Source organism: Podarcis erhardii (assembly GCF_964252035.2).
Source record: "Podarcis erhardii genome assembly, chromosome: 1".
NCBI classification, from domain to species: Eukaryota; Metazoa; Chordata; class Lepidosauria; order Squamata; family Lacertidae; genus Podarcis; species Podarcis erhardii.
Window position 1 is genome coordinate 75,574,420 of NC_138497.1, and position 25,950 is coordinate 75,600,369.

The window sequence follows — 25,950 nt, forward strand, 5'->3', positions numbered from 1 at the left end:
GTGAGGTAGGCAAGGCTGAGAGGCAGTGGCTGGTCTAACCACACATAAGCATATTTTTGTTCACAGCATTTGTGTACTGAAAACACAATAATACAAGCTTTCAGTATATTTTATCTGTTCCAGATGAACAATTTAATATACAAATTAACAGAAACAAATTTGCAAGCAATTTCCCCTAATACATGGGAAATATCATCTCATCAATGTATGCAGTTTACGTACACTTTCACCTACCATATGTATTTATGTACACATTTTTGAGGTGGTTGGAGAACTGCAAAAATGTGCAAAGGTTGAAGAGTAACTGCATTTTGGACTGTGTATTGTCCCAGGAACTGCACAATAGGTAAACTGAATTTAAATGCAAAATGGCACTGAATTTTTCCTTCACTCCCTGGACACTCTCCTTGTCATGTCTGTACCTCCAGGCCATCCAAAAAGGGTATTCATGTGCTCAGCTCCCCTTTTTAAAGTGAACAGAAGGAGAGACATTAACAATGAGAAAAAGGACTCAGAGAAGGAATGAACACCCCTAGGCCTATCAGGGTTTTTAAAAGCTCCTTTACATGCTATTTCCATGATAGGCTCAGAGTCAGCAAGCATTTCACTTCCAGTTGTGGCAGAACTCTGGCCTATCTCTGTCTAAGGCCTTGGCTCTTTTTTGTATTTGCACATCCCATAAATATATGAAGCTACCTTCATGAACCAGACCATAAGGTTATATAGCCCAGTATTTTCTACTTGGGCAGGCAGTGGTTCTCCAGAATCTCAGCCAAAGGTCTATCCCATCATTTGCTACTGATTTTTTTTTAAACTGGCAATGCAAGGATTGAAACTAGGATCTTCTACATGGGAAGCATGCACCCTTCCCCTAATTTTGTATGGCCTCAGTCCAACAGAGCATGTGACCAGGGCGGTTGTACAGCTGAATTGTAAACTAGCTGATAATATATGCAGATAAAATAACTTAGGGCAAGCAGACCTGATTTTTCAGACAAACTCTGTGAAAGTTGAAGGACAGACTTCTGAAAAGGAAGGCACAGCTTATCATCCAATGTTATGAGCTACTATGCAGTGTTCAGAGGAACATTTTAATAAATAAGAGCGAGTGGGTGAATCTTCTGAGAAGAGTCCTAAACCTGCCTCTCTCAACTCCTTGGACAACTGCAAGTTTATGGTGGCTCAGTGTTCTCTCTTCCTCTGCTTATGGCTTCTCCCTCCCATCTTTCTTTTGCCTTCACCCAGCAGCCAGGTGCTCTTGGGCTGCATCCTCTTGAGTGGCCAATGGCCTCTTCCCACTTCTTGTATGTGTTCCTGTTCCTCCTCGCTTCCTCTCTTGATGTGCCATAAACCCCAGTGCTCCTGCCACCATTCAACTCAGTTTGGGTGGCGGCAGCAGCAGCAGCAGCAGCTATGGGACCTTCCTCTCTACACAGCCAGGCATGCAGTTCCCTCTTTTTCTCCTCCTCCTCCTCACTGGAGACTGGCAGCCGATGGCTCACAGACTGGCTCTGGTCCATGAACTACCACTTTGTGTAGCACCGAGGTAGGTCATGTGGCCTACACGGCTCTGTTTTCCAACAACTCACGTCCACCTCCTGTCCCAAGTCTGTTTTCTGACTCTTTCCAATGGTAGGGCCGGCCCTGTGCCATGTCTGAGGTAGTTGGAACTGGGGGCAGATGAGTCCCACAGTCTCCTGCCCTCCAGTAATTCATGCATTGGGCAGTGGTGCTTTGCCTTCTCTCTCTCTCTCTCTCTCTCTCTCTCTCTCTCTCTCTCTCTCTCGACCTGGAAGTGTAGTTCTGCTACTTGTCATCCCCTCGTTTTCTTGTCTCTGTGCCAGACTATTAACACTGCTATTATTCCTCTCTTCCTGCTCTCTCAGAGCCCTGTCTGTAAAGCACATCTTTGGGTTTGTTTTTATATGGTACCTTTTTACATTATGGGTGCCATCGGAAGTAGCAATCCAACAGGATGGGCAAAAGGAGCAGCAATTATATCCTTAGCAATTCAACTTCCCATCAAATCTGCAATCTTAGGAAAGTGGTTCCTATGCCAAAACATATTCAAGTACTCCATCAGGCATCCTGTGGTTGCTATAAAGGGATTAAAAAGCAGAGGTGTCTGCAGAACTCCTCAGGAAAGGAATCAGACAACTGGTTTAAAACCCCTAGCATTTATTTATTGCACCTTGTGCTTTATTGAAAGATAGATTCTGGGCACAGTACTTTGGAAAGAACTCACAGAGGGGGCACAATTTGAGGCTTTAGAGAGGGGTGAAGGTGCCAAGTGACCCCCCCAAATATTATTTGGGCGGCTCCCGTTGTTGTTGTTGTTAGAATTTCTATACCACCCTATACCCGGGGGTCTCAGGGTGGTTCACAGAATAAAATCAAGATATAAAACCATGACATACCTAATAAAAATAACAACAACCCAATAGCCCCCCCCCCACTTTTTAAAGGGCATAGGATGTAAATCAGATCAACCAAAGGCCTGGTTAAAAAGGAATGTTTTTGCCTGGTGCCTCTAACAGCCATGTAATGTGTCCAAAAATGCATATACTAGAATAAAGTGTGCATAAACATGCATATATTAGTAAAAGTAGCATACAAAAATACATCATACTAGGAAAAACTGTGTTGTAAAAGAGAGTATATTACGCAGAATTGTATACAAAGATGTGCCTGTTAGGAGTATTTGCACAAACTGATGTGGAAATGTACAGAACAGAACTTAAGAATGTTAAAGTGAGAAACTGAAATTGACCATTTCCACCCATCCCTACCTGCCAACCAGCCACTCATTAATTAAAAGGCCCCATCTTGGATCTCAAGCCAGCAGCCAAACTCTGGCTCTTTACTTCCTAAGCCATTAGCACTCAGCTGCCTCATAAGGTCAGGCAGACTGGAGCTTATAGATCAAGGGCTGCCATTCCTGCCTAAAAGGAGTCAGCTGATTCTCCCCTACCCTCAGTTGTCATGCTTTCAGCTGATTCCACAAGGCAATTGGCGCACAACAGGTCCTATAAAAGCCTTGAGGCTAAGCCAGCTCATTAGGTTAGTCTGGTCAATTTCTTGCCTGGTTTCCATCAGCCTGACTTGGGTCATTTTAGCTTTAGTGCTTATGACAGAGCCAGACTTTTCCACAGCTGCTGCATGTCCCAGCACTGGGCCAGACCTCACAACCAGTGGGGCTCCATTTGCACCCAGAGTAAACCTTTAGTCACTACCCAAAAGGTTGCTCAACCAACACACACAGAAAGTGTGCCTGCAGAAGCACTGGTATCATTTCCGTAGCTGTGAACCATCTATAGATTTACCACCAATATATCCAACAGCTCAAATGCTGGCTACAATAGCGTGCTAGTCATTAAGATCCTTGACAGAACACCCAGAACCACAGCATTGTGGCAATGATCATTCAAACAAAGCTCAACTGGATAAATCAATATGGTTAGCATGAGAGGGAAAAGCAAGACTTCTGGAGAAATATTTTCAATGAACAGCTGAAGTTCTGGGGAAATCCTGAACTGATGGTTGGTGCCCTGCCAGAGTGCATTTACGTCAACAGCTGTCTTGGGCTGCATCTGTGAAGCTTCAGATATGTTCACACAATCAAATAATAGTTGTAGAGAGTAGCCAGTAATCTTTGTTTGTTATTTTTATAGCCCTGGATGAGCTGAGAGATTTTCTCCTTACCCGACTCATTAGTTTACATGAGCAGGGATGGCCGAGGAGGTCCAATTTCTTATCCTGTAGTATCAATCGGGATATCTTCAAAGGGGAAATAGATGCATTTGTGGAGAATACAGCTCCCCATGGTGAAGATGGCTGTGTACTACCTCCAGTATCAGGGTTGGTGTGCCTCTGAATACCATTGCGAGGAACACAAGTGGGAACAGTGCTGTCGTACTTCCGTCCCATCCATGAGCTTCCCATAGCCATCTGGTTCCCCATTGTGGGAACAGAATGCTGGATCGGATAGGCTTTTGGGACTCTACGTATGTAAGCAAAAATAGGTGTCTATATGGGCACTGTATATATTAGCAGTTAATAAATGACATCAATTGCTATTGTGTTTTTGTGAATTCTGTGATTGAGTGTAGGGTTCTCTTAACCTTTCTAGACCCGTGAACACTTGCCAGTTTTCGTCTTGAGGTGGGGAAGCCATTGTTTCAGGTGGGAATCCAAATAAATGAACAGAAAACCATTGATCTCCTCAGAACCAGGAGAAATTTCTTGTCTAGATAAATATGAGCTGACTACATATGCTGTAAACTGTACAAATGACTCAAATGCCACAGCAAGGAATGAGGGCTGATTTAGGGGTTCCTGCTATTGAGGCATGCAGTCAATGGACTAAGGGGACTAGGTTAGTCTGCTAAATGCCCCTGGTAAATTAGAATATTAAAGTATTAAAGCCTGGCGCTTTCTTCCCAAAGCCCAGGAAGCTTCTTTCCAGCATAGGGGGGGGGGGGAGCAAAGCTCATATCTGTGATATCAGGATGTCATGATATCACACATGCAGTCCCCCCCCCCCAATTGCCCTCATAAGCTGGCGTCTCTAGCCCTACGAAAAATTTCACCATCACTGATTGGGGTCTTGGTTTCCCTCCAGTCCATTTGATGCACTCTGTCCTGTTGCCTTGGCAGGCTGTAGGGTGGAACTTTCCATCATCAATAGATAAGCATCTTCGTATTCCTCGACTACATAAACTAATTTGAGGTTCTTTTTTGCTGCTGTTGATTGGGAACAACCCTGAAACTCTTCATAATACCTTACTTGGCAGCCTGGCAGCATGTAAACAACCCTTAAGGGGAATGTCACTGAATTGGTTTATTTTACTGATACTATCACCTAAACTTTATGTCTTAAAGGGTGATTATGGCTGTCCAGGCAGCCATAATCCGTTACAAATTTCTGCAGAAAAAGCTGGTTAGCTTAAAAGGAAGTCTATTTGCGTGTTTGGTGATGCAAACTCTCTGGATAAGAAACACACATTTAATTACATTCCCTTTTCTTCTTTTGTTTTTGTTTGAAGGGGGCTTGTTATAAATGTGTTTTGATTTTAATTCTTTTTTTTGTATTTGGATATCATAAAGGCATTTGGTCAAAACAGCTGAACTTATGGTTCATATTAATTTCAAAATTTCAAGCTCTCTTTCACCACTATGTGTTTTGGAAACGATTGTAAAAACAAGACTATGATTCTGCTGTGAAATAGTTCAGGGTATTGTTGCTATGTTATACCCACCAAGTATTGTTGGATAAACAGGGAATAAAAGTGAGCTTTCAGTTTTATTCCATTTTTTAAAAAAATGAACTGAACAATATAAAGGTTAATAGTCCTTGCATCCGTTTGGGTGTCAGCAAAATAGGTCTTCCAGTTGCGTTTCAGTTTTGATGAAGCTAAACTGTACCCAATATCTCATCATTCAGTGGCACCACTCAATGGCTTTCTGTTGAATATGTAAATAACCTCCTCCATTTAATAACACTGTCTCTGAGTTAATATGAAAACTCTAAACTTGATCTATGACGGGCTGTTTTGGACGCATAAGGCATCACTTAGAAGTAATGTCATCAGGTAATGGTCATGCACATATGAATGCTCTCTTTCTCCCTAGGGTCCATGTCACATTTTTATTTTAATGGGTTTAAAGTAGGGTTGAAGAACCAGATGTTGTTGGACAGCAACATGCATCATCCCTGACCGTTGTCTATGCTGGCTACAACTGGACAGCAACTGCAAGGAATACTTGATACAGAAGAGTGAAAACCTCTTTAGCACTTACATGCCATTTTAGAGTGCCTCAAATGCTCCACAGACATCTCTCCTGTATTGGTGTCTGCAGCCACAGCAGGAACTGGAAGAAGAAGAAGAAGAAGAAGAAGAAGAAGAAGAAGAAGAAGAAGAAGAAGAGGAGGAGTTTGGATTTGATATCCCGCTTTATCATTTTTCATTTTTGTAAATATTTATTGAGATTTTTAAATACAAATGCAAAATTAGTAAACAATATAACATGTTTCATAACATAATTTCATAACTTCTTTGGACTCCCTCACGTCTCCCACTCCCACTTACATCATTATAAATTTTTGCCAGCAATTTATCAACTTGTTTGCATTCTTATGTCCCGCTCATTTAAATATAATTTAATAATTCTCCAAAAAGTTTATATTTTCCTCAGTCTCACTTATCATCCTAATTCCAACTATTTTAATGGTGCTCAATTGTTTGTGATCTAGCATCCTTATTAACATTCAACCAAATTACAATATTTTTGTAGATAAATCTTGAATTTCTTCCAGTCTTCTTCAACCCTCTCCTCTCCCAGGTCTCGGATTCTGCCGGTCATCTCAGCCAGTTCCATATAGTCTATCAGTTGCATCTGCCATTCTTCCAGTGTGGGTAGATCTTGGGTTTTCCAATATTTAGCGATGAGTATCCTTGCTGCCGTTGTTGCATACAAGAAAAAAGTTCTGTCCTTCTTTATCACCTTCTGGCCGACAATACCCAGAAGAAAGGCCTCTGGTTTCTTAAGGAAGGTATACTTAAATACCTTTTTCAACTCATTATATATCATTTCCCAGAAAGCCTTCACTCTAGGGCACGTCCACCAGAGGTGAAAGAATGTTCCTTCATTTTCTTTACATTTCCAACATTTATTATCAGACAGATGGTATATTTTAGCAAGTTTAACTGGGGTCATGTACCATCTATATATCATTTTCATTACATTTTCCTTCAAAGCATTACAAGCAGTGAAGTTCAACCCAGTGGTCCACAACCTTTCCCAGTCTTCAAACATGATATTATACCCAATGTCCTGTGCCCACTTTATCATAGCCGATTTAACCGTTTCGTCTTGTGTGTTCCATTTTAACAGCAAGTTATACATTCTTGAAAGTACCTTAGTCTTAGGTTCTAACAGTTCTGTTTCCAATTTCGATTTCTCCACCTGGAACCCTAACTTTTTGTCATTTTTAAAGACTTCTTTAATCTGAGCGTAGTGTAACCAGTCTCGCACTTTATCCTTTAATTTCTCCAAACTCTGCAATTTCCAATTGTCTCCATCTTTTTCTAGTAATTCCCAATATTTTGGCCATTTGGCCTCCATATTGGGTCTTTTTCGGGCCTTACCTTCCAGAGGTGAAAGCCACCTTGGAGTTTTGTTTTCCAATAAGTCTTTATATTTTGTCCAGACATTAAACACTGCTTTTCTGACAATATGGTTCTTAAAGGCCTTATTGATCTTAACCTTGTCATACCATAAATATGCATGCCAACCAAAAGCGTTATTAAAACCTTCCAGGTCCAATACGTCAGTGTCTTCGAGAAGTAGCCAATCTTTTAGCCAGCAGAAAGCTGCGGCCTCATAATACAACTTTAGGTCTGGCAGGGCAAAGCCCCCTCTTTCTTTCGCATTTAAACTTAATTCTGGGCTTTTTGCCCTGCCAGACAAACTTAGAGATGTCTCTCTGCCACTTCCGGAAGCACTCCGTCTTGTCCACAATCTGCAGTGTTTGGAACAAAAACAGCATTTTTGGCAATACATTCATCTTGATAGCAGCAATTCGGCCTAACAAAGAAAGTTTCAGTTTTGTCCAACTGTCTAAGTCTCTCTTAATTTCTGACCAACATTTTTCATAGTTATCCTTAAATAGACTCAGATTTTTTGCTGTTATGTTTACCCCTAGGTACTTTACTTTTTTAACCACTTTTAATTCTGTCTCTCTCTGAAACCGTTCTGACTCTGTATCTGTCAATTTTTTTTCCAATACCTTGGTTTTCTGTTTGTTTAATTTAAAACCTGCTACCCAACCAAAGTCTTAAATCAATTGTAATACTCTTTTCGTACTAGATTCTGGCTCCTGCAAAGTCAAAACTAGGTCATCTGCAAAAGCTTTAAGTTTATATTGTTTCGCTCCGATTGATATCCCGCTTTATCACTACCCAAAGGAGTCTCAAAGTGGCTAACGTTCTCCTTTCCCTTCCTCCCCCACAACAAACACTCTGTGAGGTGAGTGAGGCTGAGAGACTTCAGAGAAGTGTGACTAGCCCAAGGTCACCCAGCAGCTGCATGTGGAGGAGCGGGGAATCGAACCCGGTTCCCCAGATTACGAATCTACCGCTCTTAACCACTACACCACACTGGCTCTCCAACAGTTTGACTTTACCTGTGATGGTGTGCTCTTCCACTGTCTCTTGAGACAGACAGATGCCAAACACTTCCACTGTGCAACCACATAAGCTTTCATCATTACTCCATTCACATTATGCTGAATCTCATTATACGTTAGCAGAACTTAATTCTCAGTTAAATCAATGGGTTACCTGAATGATGACTAACTTGTTCCATTGCATTAGAGCCAACTCCTAGAGGCCGAAGTCCTTTGGCCCTCTCAATAAAATATTTGAGGGGGCTGCCTCTCCCAAGCTGATTTGCATTGCCATTCAAATGGGGTATGTGCGCACACAACTTGTGATTGATTATGTGAAGCGAGGCTTACCTGACCCCCTCCCCCAATACTTTATGCAGGTTGGAACCCCTGTTCCATTGATTTCAAGAGGACCTAAGTTCAGCTAACGTTAGCCTGGAGCCAACCAAATGAGTTTGACCAAGATCCAAAGGCTTGTGTGCAGTAAGGATTTTCTGTCCTCATTTCCTTGAAATCTGCCTTAGAAAGGTCAGGAAACCCTCCAGAGCAGCATTCAAAGTTGCACAAAGCAATGCAGGCAGCAGAGGGTGGAAGCAAGGTTTTGATGCATGCAAGTGAATATCTGGAACCTGGCCTTAGTGTTTAACATGCCATAAATGACTTTCCTGATTTTCCTGTAAAATAATATTATTATCCCCCTGGACCAAGCAGATAACTTTCTTGCAAAACATACAAAGGATAAAATTATCATTCCATCTCCACCCACCTCCAGGTTTGTTCATTCATTCACTTGTTTTGGATCTGGGACATTGCCATCTATGCATGGCTCTTTAAATACATTGGGAGGAATTCGACATCTCACTTGCAGGGTCATTCTATCAGTACTTCTGCTAGCCAGATGGAAAGATCTTCCCCTCTCCTTTCCCCTGCACACTGTTCTATGGATTCTCCCCACCCTCCAGAGTGAATTTGGGGAAGAGGGAGGAGAAGGGGGAAATGCCCATTGCATTGGTGAGAGTCTTTGCGCTGGCTTCTGCAAGCATGCTGGGATACCTAAATCCAGCCCAGGAGGTGGCACTTGGTGCTCAGGGTAGACCCACTGAAGCTAACAGACATGACTAACTTGGGTTCATTAATATCATTGAATGTACTGTGAGTGGGACTTAGCTACATACAACCCATAATCCAGGCATCCCTGGTGCTTTAGCTACATTGAGTGTCCATAGTCCCAGGCGTGGTGGTGGTGTTCTTCTACCTTATGCCACATGAAATGAAAGCTGTAATGATATCGTTAAAAGATGGAAACTCGCTGGCTCCCTGCATAAAATCTCCATATCTCTGTTTCTGTACATTTACTTCAAGGAGGCGGCAAATGTGATCTTAGTGATCCTTTGCTATAATGAAGTGTTTTCTTTCCTCTTGAACACCTGGCTAGAGCAGTGTCCCATCAACAGCTTTGCCTCATCACTTGTTACCCAGCAGGGGTGAAATTAACCTAACACGTTAACATGTTTGTTTTTACTTAATTCTGCACTTCAGAAACAGCTGGCACATTGGTGGCCACCCCAATCCCAGCACTGTCTATTGCTCAGCATTCGTGTAATTGTGGAGCTTTAATAGCCCCATTAGCTCTTCTGCTAAAAGGGTCACAGCAACTCAAGGCAAGGATTCTGTGAAGCAAAAGCAGGTTGCTGGTTTAATGAGATGGAAACTGCAACCTGTAGCTTCCATTTCCCCCCATCTTTAAGACTTGTTGACTAGGCACACAGTTGACTTAATGTGCTCAGCCAGCAAAAAAAATGGTCTAGGACTATGCTGGGAAGGTGGAGCTGTGCCCAAATCTTACGCAATTGGAACTAGCCAAAGGGTTATAAATATCGAAAGGAAACAAGGTGGAAGTCACTTATTTCCTTTAGTCTCGGAGCCATCTTCGACCCTACCACTGACTCATCTTGGTTAGGTAAGTCTGTGGTCTCCACCATTTCTTTTTTGTCGTGATGCGGCAAGGAGAGTTCAGAACCCTGCTTGGGTGTTGCACTCATGGGGGAGGGTCATAAGTAGGTCTTGAAGGTTGACTTCAGAAATTGCAATGAAGCAACCCCAAGTGATGCACAGCCATGCTTCTTTTGTAACATCTGAAACTGCAGCCAGAACATCCTGTTGCTGGGCAAATGGAAGACTTCAAAGCATTTTGCACCCTTAACAAGTTGCTCCCAAAGTCATGTGTAGAGACATATAAATTCTGTTTTCAAAATTTCTGAATTGCTATTGACTGTCAACCAACATTGTTTGATGGTGCCCACATTCAGGGGAAATTTTGCATGCTGTGTTGTGCAAATTTCCGCTTTGTGCCATGTGCGCATATAGCAGTGGGCAGTTACATTTGATTTCAAAAGATGAAAGATCCCCAAAGGGAAGAGAGGGGTCAAAAAGGAGTTGAAAGGTGAAATCAATAAGGTCAGATCACTCCAAAATGCTTGGGAGTTGTTTAGAAACTCAACTGGAGTGTACACAACAGATCAGGAAATGTACCATGAGAATGGTGAAGAGCTCCAAAAGGATCTCTCCAAGCTAACTTGAATGGGCCATAAAATGGCAAGTGCAATTCAGTGTAAACCAGTATGAACTGATGTGTGTTGAGATTTAAAAAAAAAGTTTGTGTGTGTGTGTGTGTGTGTGTGCATAGTCCTGATCCAGAAGGCTCTTCTTATGTTCTCTTTTGGGCTATGCCAGTCTCAGCCCCCTACCATGCATACATCTGGAGACATGAACTTTGTCAGGTGTGCCCTGTCACATGTTTAGGTATACATGTAAAATGTATTTAAGTGTACAAAAATATATATTATATGGCCTCAATGTTTTAGGTAAAATCAGAGTCCTATTGCCATTAGTATTTTACCACTTCAGCAAAAACTTTCTGTAAAGAGAAGGAGAATAGTGAAGATCAACTTCATTAAAAAAGTAAATAAGATTTAGAGTAAATTTAAGTTAATTATTTTTATTTAGCAAAAGTTTGCCACTCAATAAAAAATTAGTTTATACACTCGTACCTCAGAAGTCAAACGGAATCTGTTCCAGAAGTCTGTTCGACTTCTAAAATGTTCAGAAGCTCCTGCAGCCAATCGGAACCCGCAGAACCCACATTGGATGTTCGGGTTCCAAAGAACGTTCACAAACTGGAACACTCACTCCTGATTTTGCGGCATTCAGGAGCCAAAACGTTCACCTTGCAGACTTTAAAAACAGTAGACATAATAAAATTGCCATGGATAAATTCAACCATTTTGCTTTCTTAAAACACACACACAACCAAATATAATTACATGCCTGGGTAGGCTTACCTAAACAAGATTTTTAGCAGGCATTGAAAACAGTAAATTGAAGACATCTGTCTAATATTAATGGGCAAAGGACTTCCAGAATAGGTGTTGCCACACTAAAAGATCAATTTCTCTTTTAGTGTGGAACCAGCATTCTGTAGCACTTTTTAAATTGCCAGTTTCACAGATCAAAGCAGTGAAGTGGGTACAAATTGAGGAACGGATTTTTAAGCTTCAGAATTTTATGATATATACTACTAACATTTGTATTACCATTTAGAGTTTGTTTGCCATTTGTAACGTTTACATTTGCCATCATTCTGAAGCTCCTTTTTAATCTGCTAGCAACCTATTTCTCTCCTCTCTCTTTCCAAGGTCTCCTGTTCATCAGCATGACTCTCTGGATCAGATCTCTGCCTCTCCTAGCGCTGCTTGCTGTTTCAGCTCCTACTACTAGTTATGCTGTTCCCAATCAGCACCTATGTGGCTCCCATCTAGTGGAAGCACTCTACCTTGTATGTGGAGAGCGGGGTTTCTACTATTCCCCCAAAACACGGCGGAATGTTGAACAGCCCCTAGGTAACTTTTCCAACTTCCTAAAAAGCATCAAAATGTTTTATACTATAGTTTCTTCATGAATGGCTCGTCCACGTTTCCACTTGTCCTGTGCCTAGAAAGCATGGATCCAAGTAGTTTTCCCTTTGCTCCACTGCTTTCCCCAGGGAAAATCTGATCTTTAGTGCTCAATCGGAACAAACATCAACCCGGAGAAAACCTGAATTGTCGTTTGCTTCGACTAAAGAGTGATTTTCCCCAGGGGAAAGCAGTGGGACAACAGGAAATGTGGCTAAACACTAAGTCATAACTCTAGATGCAGAGAGTCTTGTGTTGGGGGCTGGGCTGCATACACCAATATTTATATCAAGGTTGACGTTCCCAGGCAAGCGGTTCCAACATAATGGTGAACCCACCAGCACTTTAAAGAATTAATGTAAGGGGAACAAGGTTTGAAAAGAGCCCTTCAGGTCTTCCCTTGGTGCCCATGAAGTCTCCAAGCCTACTGCTCCCTCACTGCTCTCTTGGTCATGAGGTGGTGAGTGCGGTAACCTTATCCTCTCATGTAAAGTACATAGAGATGAAGGAGGAAGTTGGAAGAGCTGGCACTCTTTCCCACTTCCTTTTTCAGCTCTGTATGCTTTCTTTCTAAGGTCAGAATAATTCTCCTGGATCTCATGTTTACTCAGATCCTTTGGAAAAGTAAAGTGTTGTGTGTTTCTTTGTGTTGTTGGTGGGGGCTGGTCCAGGGGAGGGGGAAGAGAAGTGAACAGAACTCATGGTATACCCTGTATTCCAGGAATCTGCTCTCTCTGAAAGTTCAATGTTCGATTTAGAAGCTCTACCGTTTATAATTAGAAATGTAAGGGAAATGTGAAGTCAGTGTTCTGATCAATTGCATATTTGGCTTCTCAACTCTAAATAAGTAATTGGTTTCAATTGTTTGTGATATGTACACTGGCCTCAATATTCAAAGAACTTGTTTTTTCCACAGTTGTGTCTCTGAAGCCACACTTAATTTTGGTTGCATAGTTAACTCTTTTCTGTGTTTGAAAAAGATTTTCAATTTGCTTTTCTTTAGCCTTCAACCCTCATCCTTACATGTTAAATGTTCTCCTAGTTCTTCTTGTTACTTTTAGCCATGTTAATTTTTATAGCATGCAAATGAAGACTGTCCAGAATTGCTTCCATAAAATGGCTATCCATACAGCAAATGTATTATTTGAAAGCCCTGTTTCATGCAAAAAGAGTGTTCAGCACCCTTACCAATGTAATGCTGGATGTGACCAAGCCAAAATATGTGGCAAAGAGCTTTTGAATGCAATGATTGCTGCATCTATCACTTACCCCCTGAAGCATTTTTATTTTACTCACCTCCACATGGGGACAACGACCTTTCAATCAATACTTTGATTCTTTTTATTGCATAGTACAGTAGATACAGTCTGTCTTGTATTATATATTATGTATCAAGTGGTTTTTTTCTACTCCCATTAACTGAGGAAGCAAGGCTGTTATATATTGAAATAAGGCAGGTGTGGAGACCCTTTGGCCCACCAGAAGTTTCTGAACCACAACTCCCATTATCCTTGGCCATTGACCATGCTTGCTTGGGCTTCTGGGAGTTGCAGTTCAGCAGCATCTGGAGGGGCAAAGGTTGCCCACCCTTGAAGTAGAGGGAGACACAATGGCAGCTTACAGTAGCAATGGAGAAAGACTTGCTATAGCACACATTGGGGGGCTCTTCTGAGGGATATGTCTGCCCAGATGTTGAAAGGTGGTCAGAGTGGAATGCATCCCATCAGTTTCTCACTGCTTCTTCTGTGTGGGAATTTGCTGATGGTTCACTTCATTAAAAAGACTCACAATGTGGAAAATAACATTCCGACCGTGATATAGAATATGCCACTTGTTTTTAGTTAACTGGCTCAAACTACTGCAGCAGTCCAGGACAGCCATTGCAGAGATGAGTTAGACATGAATATGAAGCCAGAAGTGTTCTGAAAGTATATACTGCAGTGGATCACATGGCAGTATGGGAAACCCCCCTTTCTATCTTAACTTTGGTTGTCTCTTCAAGCTGAGTGATTGGTTAAATGAAACGCTTCTGGGTGCACATGTTTGCTCCACTTTACAAGAAAGCTGTTTTAATGGCTGAAGCAAGATAGGAATGCAGGTTTTCTGGTGGACATATGCACACATAGAGTACATTTCAGAGATGCATCAACCTGAGTATTCTCTCCATCCAACAGTGAATGGGCCTTTACAGAATGAAGTGGAAGCACTGCCATTCCAACCCCAGGACTTTGAGAAGGTGAAGAGAGGAATTGTGCAGCAATGTTGTCAAAACTCCTGCTCCCTCTATGATCTAGAGAGCTACTGCAACTAACAGAGGAACACCTGGCTGTGCATGGGGGGTGGGCGGGGGTGGGGGAAAGCACTTTGCTATTGCACCTTTGAAGTAACTGAATAAAAACCCCGTGAATCTACTTAAGCAGCATCTGTGTTGATTATCTGTAATGAGAGTGGGGAACCTTTATCAGCTCAAGGATAACCTTCCAAGGACTACATGCCAGTAACAGGGTCAGAGGCAAAAGTGGGGGATCAATGTGCTTCTTATTTTTTGTACAGTAGGCAACATTTGACCCATACAACATGCTGTTCATGCAAAAGTAAGAGCTTTCTACATCAGCGCCCCATCACACCTCTCTCTATCCATGCAAGGAAGAGGACACATTCCAGCCAGGCAAAGCATCTTCAAAACATTTAGAACCCCCTGGATTCTAAAGTTTAGAAGAATATCATTACTTCAATCTCTGGCTTGTCTACTGCTATAGGACTTCTAATGTGCTTATGGCGGGCCCCTGCCTGCAAGGGTATCCCCATTCATTTCAGTGAAGGAACCTGATCCGCCTGCTTAAAGGAACGCTTCTGAAGATTAGACCCTTTCATTCAAATGGATGGAGAAACCTCAAAAAGTAGAAGCTAGTGGTCATCATGGCTAGTAGCCATTTATAGCCTTATCCGCTAGGAATGTGTCCATTCTTTTAAAGGCATCCAAGTTGGTGGCCATTGCCACCTCCTATAGGAGTTCCATAGTCCAGCTTTGCTCTGCATGAAGAACTTTCTTTTATCTGTCCTGAATCTTTTTACCCATGAGTTCTGTACCTCTTTTTATATATAGTGGTGAGCTTCAAAGCTTTGCCAACATAACCCTACACCAAAATGGACAGGTCCTGTATTGAAGAGTGAATTCAGAATCTGAAACCAAGTGGCTTTAATTTCAGGCAGATGTGGTATTAGCCAAGGCATACTCTAGATGCTGTTCCACTGCTTGTTAGTATTTTGTGTGCATGAGCATACTGTAAGCACTTCTGAGAGCTACATGCAAAATGTTCAAATATGGAATCATTGGATGTAGCTGAACACAGAGGAAGTAGCAATGTCTTCCATTTCTGTAAACAAAGACCTCATTGCTCTGCAATTTAGAGATTCCTTGTTATTGGTGGAAGGGAAAATTAGCCACAACAATTAGCCCACATACAATTTGAACATTTTTGTATGTGCATTACCCATTTTCTGCTCATTTTCTGTTTGCTCTTACTTGAGGGATATCGTTGGATAAAACAACTATCTCTCTGGAAGTTCCAAAATTCACTTTAGAGGAATATGCTTATTAGACCAACTGAAGGCGACATTTGGCCTTCTCCAAAACACTATTTTTCTGCACGCTGATTTTGAATTTTTTCCATTGCCTAATAAAGATATTGCCCTAATGTTTATTTTTGGGATTTTACTTAAAAGCTATTTGGGTTGTCATAGTTGTAGAGCATGCATATATTTTACTTCCAATATGAATGACAGTTGCAGGGACCTCAGCACCCATCACCACCACTGTGGTTTTGTACAGTTACTACTGGACAGAGCCTATTGGCTTCTACCACCTCCCCATGACATTAAGATTTTTTTTAAAAAATAGGGGGAGTGCTTTTTAATTTGTTGCTTTATTGCCTTTTCTTTAGAGACAGTAAAGAAGAGAATTTCCCCTCTCTCTTTACAAACTTTTATAATTACAATTACCCTCCATTTCTTATCCGTACTTTCCTTAATGAATATTTTTATCACACCCACACCGTACACTTAGAGCAAATATAAAGCATATGGATTCCCTCAATGAATCCTGGGAAGTGTAGTTTGCAATTCCTAGGATATTTTTTTTACCATTCCTGGGATTCCTTGGAAGAAGCTATGTCCTTTAACTGTGTGGCATGGATTCTCCTTGGGTCTTCATGTAGTCCTTTACATGAAAAAAGGAGCAAAATACTCAGGGAAGGTTCCCCGGCATTTTGGGAAATGTTCATTATATTTTGGAAAATACATGTTCTTCACTGCTTTCATTGTGAGGCCCCCATTCACACTTGCTGAAAAATAATAAACATGGTGCTGCTGAAGGGTGGATGGATGAGTTGGTAGGTGGCAAAGAGGCTGCAAGGAGGCATTCTATGGGTGCCTGTAGTGGCTGTCAAAACGGACAGCTGCTACAGTTCACCTGGAAGCTTCTTTCCATAGGAAGCCTTGCCCACAAGTTGCTCTGTGAACTGATCCTGAACAATCCATGGCTTAATAGGTCTCATAAGGCAGAAATATGCAAAGTAAAATAAACCCTGTATTCCTGATTTGAAGAAATCATTGTCCAGGACAGCTAACTCCTAGGAGTAATGTTAACTGGAACCAGGGTGTACAGTTGCTATTTAACACCCGTTTGTATATTTACACCATGCGTACCTGGCATTCAGCTTCAAAGCCTGAGGTAGCCTTCCCTGTGACAGCCTATTCACATACACGTGGCTAATCTAGGGTTACCAGATTTCCCCCCCAATGAATCCGGGGACACTTTTCAATCTCAGTGGATTTTGTATGGGGACTGATTTGTAAATCCGGGGACTGTTCCCGGGAAACGGGGACGTCTGGTAACCTTAGGCTTATCTGCATGCTTGCAAGTAATTAGAATTGTGGAGAAAGACAATACCAGCAGCTGTCAGGCACTTTGAGTTACATTCCCAGCATATTTAAAGCATTCAGATACCACAGGGATGAGTACATTATTAATGCTAGGAGAGCGGCGTTTTAAAGTTGGCATCATGATCCTAGAAGGATATGTGGGGCAGCTGCATTTTAATAACATTCTCGGGGGCACTAAATAGCTCCCTGAGCACGCCTGTCATTCACATTGCTACTTTGATTTAGAAAACAAAACAATGAAGGTTCAATATTATATTAGAAGCAACAAAAGCACACCCCTGCTTTGTAAAATGGAGTTGCTGACAGGAAGAGGAAAGGAGGGGGAGAGAGGAGATGCAGCAGTAACGGTCCATGAGTTTGTTTCAGAAAACAGAGACACATCACAAAACACCCTTCTTTTTTAAAAAAAAAGGAAAAAAGAGGGACATGGTTGTGTGTTTGTGTGTCAATCTGTGCACACAAAGGGAAAGGGTGCAAAATGAAAGCCAGTTTCTCTTCCAAGCATTCCCCCCCCCCTTTTTTTTTTGGTGGGGCGGAGGCAGATCTAAATGTTGGGAAATTCTGATATCCATTAACCACACATGCCTGAGCATCCCCATGTTGCAGTTTTGTTTCTCTGAACAAAGCCTGCCTCTCTGGTGGTCCATGGATCTGCTAAAAACAAGAAGAGAATTCCAGTGATAATATTTCACCTTTTCAAACATATGCACACAAATACTCACCAAGCAGAGAGGCAAGCTGTTTGCCTGTCACCCTGACATTTTTGTCCGTATCTGTGGTTGCCACTGATTCCACTCTGTCTGGAGAAGGTAAGCTGAAACAGTTGATACCCCTCACTGTGAAAAAAGACACACACACACACACACACACACGAAATGGTGGTCTCATTTGACTCCAGAATTGCAGCCATTTTCTTAATCTCAGCCAGCTGGAGAGATCCTGAGGGACGCAACAGGTGGGTAATACGGCAGTGTCTTCTCCCTCCAAAATACAAAGAGCACACAGACACCCCACCCCCTGTTAAAATTGGTCACTGCCATCTTGTCATTCCTGGCTTAACCAAGGGCACCATTTAGGGCAGGAGGAAACCAGTCCTCAGCCCTGGCACAGACCATTTGTGATTATGGCTCAAAGAACTTTATTTCTGCCCAAAAAATTGCTCGCTATTGCCATAAACAATGAAATGTTTCTATCTATTAGGGCCAAGTAATTAGCCATTCATACCAAAAATATTTAAATGTGACCATTTGACTTTTTCTGTTAACATGGTTATAGTTACACAATTTTCTCTCTCTGCTTTTGTACACTATCATTTTGAATAAATTCAACTGCAAGTCTGGCTGACTTTTACTCTCCTTATCTCCCCACCTTACCCCTGGCAAAATTTCTTTCTCGCTATCTCCCACCACTGACTCCTGAAATGGGGTGGAAGAGAAAATATCTAGCCTTAGCACTCAAGCCAGTTTTTAGAGGCTAGAACATGGGTCCAAAGTCTTTTTCTTCTTCTAGTTCAGCACATGCAGTATTGATAAGGTTTGTCCACTTCCGACAGCATAGCAACACGGACTGCTTTGATAGCGATCAAGCTGGTCTCTTTCTTTTATTGCTATCAGGAGCAAAAAGCCACATGCAGAGCCACTTGGGGAGGGTAATAATTGGCAAATGGCCACATAGAAAACCATATTTCATGCTTTTCAGCTGACAGTGGACCCTAACAGAGTGGAAACCGCCCCCCCCCCCGAAATCTGCCTCTCTTGGCTACTGACTGGAATTTGGAAGTCAGGCAGTATGGGCCAAATTGTTTGAAGATGGTCATGTGATCCTCTAATTTGAAGGGCTGTCAGAAGGCAGGCCTCTCTCTGAATGTGTCCTCTATTTGAAAGTTTGTCAGGTCCAAGTCCAGTTTAAAAGATAAAGAGTCGTAAAAAGTTGCCCATGAAAAGCACCAGACAGCAGACTGAACCGGCACACAAGTCAACTGAGCACATTCTTTCCCACTATAGTGACATGTGAGAGGAACTTCTAGTTAAATGACAGAAGATGCTTCTACACTTGCATATATATGTGTGTGGGTTAGCACATGTCAATTTAATGCAAACAAAAGTCCTCTTTTGTTCTCTTTTTTTGTGCTGCATTTCTTCTTCTTAGGCACTGCGCAAGTGTCCACCCTAGATTGTTAATGGACAGCTCCTTCACTCTGTTTGCTGATAAACTACATTCTGCCATAGTTCCATCTCGTCTGGACTGCTTCCTCCAAGAACCTCTGGAATTCATTCAGAAAGTACTAAGTGGTGCATCAACTAAAGGGCCAAAAAACACTTTCTCATAAACAGCCTAGTATATTCTGTTTGAGAAGGGATGAAGAGAAAGAAGTATGGATAGAGATGAAGCAAGAGGGGTGGAGAAGAAAGCATATTGCTCTCCCAAATTGAGATTCCATAAATGGTGTGCTGGTCCAGGGGGGAGGTTACCGTGGGGCGAGGTCCAGGACCTGAGTTGAGGGTCGGCAGACAGTCCTCCTCGGGCGAAGTAGGGTTCACAGCGAGAAGCCGGGCAAGGACAGGAACTCTGGGGGAACAGGACAGGATGCTGGCCGAAACAGCTCTTCAACGATGTTGCTCCTGCAACCTGGGACCGGGCTGACTGGCCTTTATCTTCTCTGAGGCCAGGGGCGGCCCCGGCCCCCAGGAGAACCACCTCTCCTGGCCTTAAGGCGAGCACTCCTCCTGGGAGAAACCAGTTCCCTCCACCTCTCTGCCCTGAGCCTCTGCAGTACAGGAGAGGCTGAAGGGTTACTGGACCCAGGGGGAGACTCACCTGTAGGCACTGAGTCCTCAACCACCTCCGGAGCCAGAGTGGATTCACCTGGTGCCTGATCCTGAGGATCTGGCACAGGTGCAGGCGCTTCAGAATCAAGGCTCTGCCCCAGTTCAGCCGGCCCTGGAGGCAGGGACTCCTGTGCAGGCTGGGATTCCTCCGGTTCAGCCTCTGAATCGGATTCCCAGGCCATCACAAATGGTCTTCCTCATTGCGGTTTGCAGTTCAAGATCTTCCTCTACTGGCCTGCCATTTTAGGAAGGGCTGTTCTGGAGCACCTTCAATCCAGCACCATTCATGATTAGCAAAGGATTTATACAGAAAGACTGAGAAGTAATTGTGCCTCACTTAGTTATTCTGGGTTGCATACATAATACCAGGCATGATCAATGTGGGTTGATTTCCACCCAACTGTTTAATGAGAATTTAACCCTTGCTCACTTTCTTTCTTCTGTTCCTCTCTGAATTGGTTATCTTGTTCCATTGCTCCCTCTTACATGCCCCAGTCCTCTGAGCTGTGTGGACTGGCTCTTTTACTTGAACCATCTGCACTGTTTTATTGAACCGCTATCCACCAGAGAGATGAAGTTCTAGGCCTAATACACAAAACAAGAACTAACAAATCACCAGGCTGGGGCAGCTTCCACTGAGGCATGGATGGATAGGAGACAAGAGGGAAGAGAGGTGGAGTGGAAAGTATAAGCAATTTCTCAAAGAACTCAAGTGTGAAAATGCTGACCTTCTAACAAAAATATGCAACTTGTCCCTTGGATCAGCCTCCATATCTGCGGACTTAAAAGTACCCAGTACAACACCCATTTCAAAGATGAGTTCAGGCACTGGGATCTGCCCCATATCTTTGGTCATGAGGACAGATGCAAAGGATCCATTCAGCTTCTCCTTATCCTCCTTTAGCATTCCTTTGACTCCCTTGTCATACAAGGGTCCAGTTGCCTCCCTGGATGGTTTTCTGCTACTAATATATTCAAAAACGTCTGCTTATGCAATGAGGCTTCCCCACACTCTCTTCACCATGTACACCCATTGAAATTGGCTATGGGAAAGCCAGGAAAACCCCCAGAATGGGGGAGGGGAAAATCATTTCATCTCGCAAGGTAAAATGCTTGTGCTGATGGAAAGATCACCTTAATGTGACATTGAATTTCTTCCAAAATGTGCAACACTGCCCTCCATGTTCAGATTCCAATCTTCAAATCATAGCTCTTCTCTGCTAGCAGAAAGACGCACAACATTTATATTATTTTCAAGAATGAGATCAAGAGAATGGGACAGGAACACTCCAACAGCCTGGGGATTCCCCTTCCATCACTCCAGAAATAGGGTGTGAGTCAAACTGACCATAACCTTCCCCTGTAGTTTTGCTATCCTCTGCTATTTGGAGAGACTGGGTATGGGATGACTATGCCTGCCCCTGCTTGACATACCAGCTATAAATACATTGTTGGAGTTAAGTACATAAAAGACAGAGATGAAAGAAAGCAACAGGGAACCAAGAAACTACGATGCAAGAACACACGGTTTAAAAATGCCACAGTCTTGTGAAATATATGCCTGTTTTACATGTGCCAAAGATCTCGCTCCTATGGTAGAGGTTCTGAAACTGGCATGTCCCTCCCCCACCACTTAAAATGTAAGGTGAAGATCAGATGTTCCTCATAGATAGTCACTTGTGCAGGGGCATTCTTCCCTTCTCAAAAAGGGGGGCGGGTCAAGATCACATCAGTAGCAGATGGCATGGTGAGTGATGCTGCTCACCTGAGCTTCAGTCAGTTGTGTTGCTGCTACTTACAAGGGGGTTGATGGAGGTAGTGGTGAGGGCAGTGCAAAGGCACTGGCAGACCTGCTCTGGTGCTCCTGCTGATGCACTTGCACCACAGCAACCTCCCTGCCACCTTGCCCCTTTTGGTAAGCTGCAAGAGTACAAGTGACCAGCCATCAGGTGTGTGGTGACACTGCATATATGGGCTTTTGCTTGGAATATACCCATCACATACTATATTACCAGTATGAGGCTGCACCCACTTCTCCATGATGGAACCAGGATATCAAATTTGGATAAGAATCCAAACTATAGACATTGCTTGTGTCATGAATTAAAAGGAAGGTGACTTGTGGAACACAGGAGATTTAGTTTATTATACCCAAACACTTGAGAATGAGGACCTTGCGGCACTGTTCCATAGAGGTTGAAAACATTCTTCTCTCGAACCCAGCCAGCCAAATTTGGGTGCAGACGGGAATACTTCCATGCCTCAATCCTATTAATAAAATCAGAACAGGGATTCATATTTCAGAGAATTAATGCATCCATAGTCAGTGGTAACATAAACATCAAACAGCTCACTCATCTCTGTGTTTACACAGACCTAAGTTAGGAATTCATTCCCAAATTGCAGCCAATCTTGGTTAAACTGTGTGAGAGATTTATTCCTAGAATGTTGGATTATGGAATTAATCTTTTCATTACATTCTAGCTTCACTAAAACTAGAAAATAGTTGCTGGCATGTCAAGGGATAGTGAAATCTTCTGCCAAATCAAGTATTGGGAATGCCTTGTGTCAGTGATGGCTGACTTCTTCAGCTGGGAGAGGAGTGGACATGATCCCTAAGCCCCAACCATCTCCAACTTGGTGCTCTCCATGTGTTTTGGACTACAACTCTCATCATCCCTAACCATTGGCCATGCTGGCTGGCAACAGGCTAGGGAAGGTTGCCCCAGCTGAAGAACCTCTGGAATGTAGTTCAGTGACATCCCTGTGACCCTGCTTACGCCATGGCTCCTGCTGTTGGGAAGTGGGAGAGTCCTGGGTCTCTGCAATGGCACACCAGGCTCCAAGGGGACCTCCCATTTATTCATGGAATGGAACAGATTATCTCCAGTTCTCTGACTTGACCTAAGCTTGCAAACTATCTGGGAGCAAATGTAGCTGGTGCAACGCCAAACAAACGTCAGCTTATGAGGGAAGAAGCAGTCTGAGTGGTAGCCACTTGAAGGAAGAAGCACTGCTGCTGTATGCCAGGGCTATGAAATCTCAGGCCCAAAGATCATGCTTTTTACGGACCTGTTCTGCCTTCTCCTTCAGTGCTTTGGCCAGTCTAGAATGTGGCCTTGAACTGTGATGATGGATCTTGCTTGCCTTGACGGAAGATGGAGAGAAACCTCCAATTCCTGCATGCGTGGAATGTACCCTGCTCTACAAAGTAAGGAGCACACCTGTTGTTCCATCTACTTTTGTTACTGGTCCCATCCACCACTGTCATGTGGCCCCTGAAAGGTTTCCTATGAGGAAATGTGGCCCTCTGGCTGGAAATGTTTCCCTGGCCCTACTACATGCAATCCAATCTCAGGAATGCTTCATTTGGCCTTAATGTTTGGAACATAGGTTCCAAGAAAGAGATCAAGAAAGGCCTAAACTACCTCCTCACAAATAAATCAACACAAGTGAGCAATGCACATGGTTAGGATTATTTGTTCCAGCATGCATCACCTTAATGCTTAATGCTTAAATGAGATTGTAAGCAATGAGAAAAAACAGTGTATGCCATCTCAGTTCTCCATAATATTGCATGAATGAATGGATGCATGAGTGAGTGAGTGAGTGAGTGAGTGAGTGAATGAATGAATGAATGAATGGTGTCAATTCCAGAGAATACAGCAAATGTCGAAGCAACCTTAGATTGCTGTTCAGGAAAGTGATACACATACTCAAATCTTCAACAGGACTTAAAATAAACAGTTCTGATCTTTTTCCTTTCCAGTTTAAACAGCCATAGACGTACCTTTGTGAATACAAAGCTCTTTGATTTATAAAACGTTCAACTGTTATTGTTAAATGGCGAATGGAAAAAGAAAAACAACCTCACACAAGAAATTCAAGGTCTTTTTCTAGAGAACAGAAGTTTTCATTCTGCTCTGCTCACTCCCGGCATTATCATCAGTTAATTCAATGGCAGCGTGTTTAGAGTCAAGGACAAACGCTGAGATGGATCAGCAGCTGGAAGGTTAGGAAGCAATGGTCCTTTCTCATGGCTCCAGCACATGCCCACAAAAAGAAAAAAGAAGAAGAAAACAGTACAAAAGGGTATGGTCATCAGTGGCTACTAGTCCTGGCAGCTGTATAATGGAGGCAGCCTGCCTCAAAATACCAGAGACTTAGGTAAATCTTCCCCAGCTATTGAGCCCAAGCCCTGCTTGTGAGTTTCCCATAAGTGGCTGTGGGAAACAGGCTGCAACCCTAGATGGGCCTTTTGGTCTGATCCAGCTCCACATACATTCTTATGTCCCTCCAGGTCAGAGTGGGGAACCTCTGGCCTGCAGGCCCAATGAGAGCTGCGATTCCATCTGTAATGCCTTTTCAGCCAAGCCATTCTAAGGTGCTGTGATGTCAGGTGAAAACCTGGTTCTGCTTAAAGGACGTTTGCAGGCACTTGCTGATGAGCTGATCAGCAATGCTTGCAGAGGCCCATTCAATGCGGTACAAAATAGCACTTTGAAAGGGGAGTCTGAAAACACCGACACTGCGGAATGTCTCGCCAGAGTGGTGCATACTCTAGTTATCTCTTGCTTGGACTACTGCAATGTGCTCTACGTGGGGCTATCTTTGAAGGTGACCTGGAAACTACAACTAATCCAGAATGCGGCAGCTAGACTGGTGACTGGGAGTGGCTGCCGAGACCACATAACTCCAGTCTGGAAAGACCTATACTGGCTCCCAGTATGTTTTCGAGCACAATTCAAAGTGTTGGTGCTGACCTTTAAAGCCCTAAACGGCCTTGGTCCAGTATACCTGAAGGAGCGTCTCCACCCCCATCGTTCTGCCCTGACACTGAGGTCCAGTGCCAAGGGCCTTCTGGCGGTTCCCTCGCTGCGAGAAGCCAAGTTACAGGGAACCAGGCAGAGGGCCTTCTTGGTAGTGGCACCCGCCCTGTGGAATGCCCTCCCACCAGATGTCAAAGAGAAAAACAACTACCAGACTTTTAGAAGACATCTGAAGGCATCCCTGCTTAGGGAAGCTTTTAATGTTTAATAGACTATTGTATTTTAATATTCTGTTGAAAGCTGCCCAGAGTGGCTGGGGAAACCCAGCCAGATGGGTGGGGTATAAATAAATTATTATTATTATTATTATTATTATTATTATTATTATTATTATTATTACACACAGCAGGGGGTGGGAATCACATTATACCATTGTGATGCCAGGTGACGGACAACTGGGCGGAGCTGGTAGCTGACAGGTGGGTGGAGTCAGGGAATGAGATTAAGTGAGTCAGAAGGGGAATTGCACAGAGCCACGGCCAGAAGAGGAGCCTGTAATACCAGGGCCTCTCTGGCCTAAGGCTGTCACACTGCTGTCAACTGACAGAAGTTCTGGGACAACTATTGTCTCCCTTGCTCTGGTGTGGTAAAGGAGTGCTGGAGCAGACTGGGCCCCTTCAACTGAAGAGGCATTAAAGGTGGTGCTTATAACTGAGCTAAAGCTGGTGCCCCTATATAAAGCTCAGCCTAAGGCTAACTGCATCAGAGCTCAGCTCTTGTACAGCAGAAGGCTTGAGTCCCCTCTGCTGCCTGCCCTTGTATTCAATGTGAGCCCTGCCCAAAGACTTGCCTTGCCCAGGATGCTTGGTTCATAACACCATGGTCATCTGGACACATCACACCCTCCCAACGTTACTTTTACACAGCCCTCTGGTATTCTGCAACTGCTGCACTTAACAAAAATAATATTTTTCTTAGATTCTGTTGCATGATAGCGCACATGCTATAATAAAATGTCATTTCAAAACATTCTGTTTGTGTCGGTATGCAACGACGTTGGAATATTCTGGATGCAACTTCATCAGCTTTCACATGGAGCAATTGGACTTGGCTCTGATTTGGGAATCATTTATTCATTTCAATTGGAAGCTCTTTGGGGCAGGGACTGGTAAACTGCAAGCAAAGTATTATCCCTTATTTTGGAAGGGCAAAACGAGTAACCTTTGCGGAGGGCAATTCAGCATCTTTCATCGTTCAGCAGTTGCCAGGTTAAGTAGGGGGATTCCTGA

The 25,950-nt window shown here is 43.1% G+C and overlaps 1 protein-coding gene across 1 annotated transcript; it reads left to right on the plus strand.

The window, feature by feature from the left end:
* Positions 1 to 10,101: 10,101 nt before the first annotated feature.
* On the plus strand, positions 10,102 to 14,431 carry INS (insulin; the record flags this gene model as incomplete). The annotated part of the gene is made up of 3 exons (XM_081880280.1): positions 10,102 to 10,127; positions 11,863 to 12,066; positions 14,295 to 14,431. The coding sequence occupies exons 2-3, from the start codon at positions 11,880 to 11,882 to the stop codon at positions 14,429 to 14,431; spliced, it is 324 nt and encodes a 107-aa protein (XP_081736406.1). The 5' UTR covers positions 10,102 to 10,127; positions 11,863 to 11,879.
* Between the last annotated feature and the right edge of the window lie 11,519 nt (positions 14,432 to 25,950).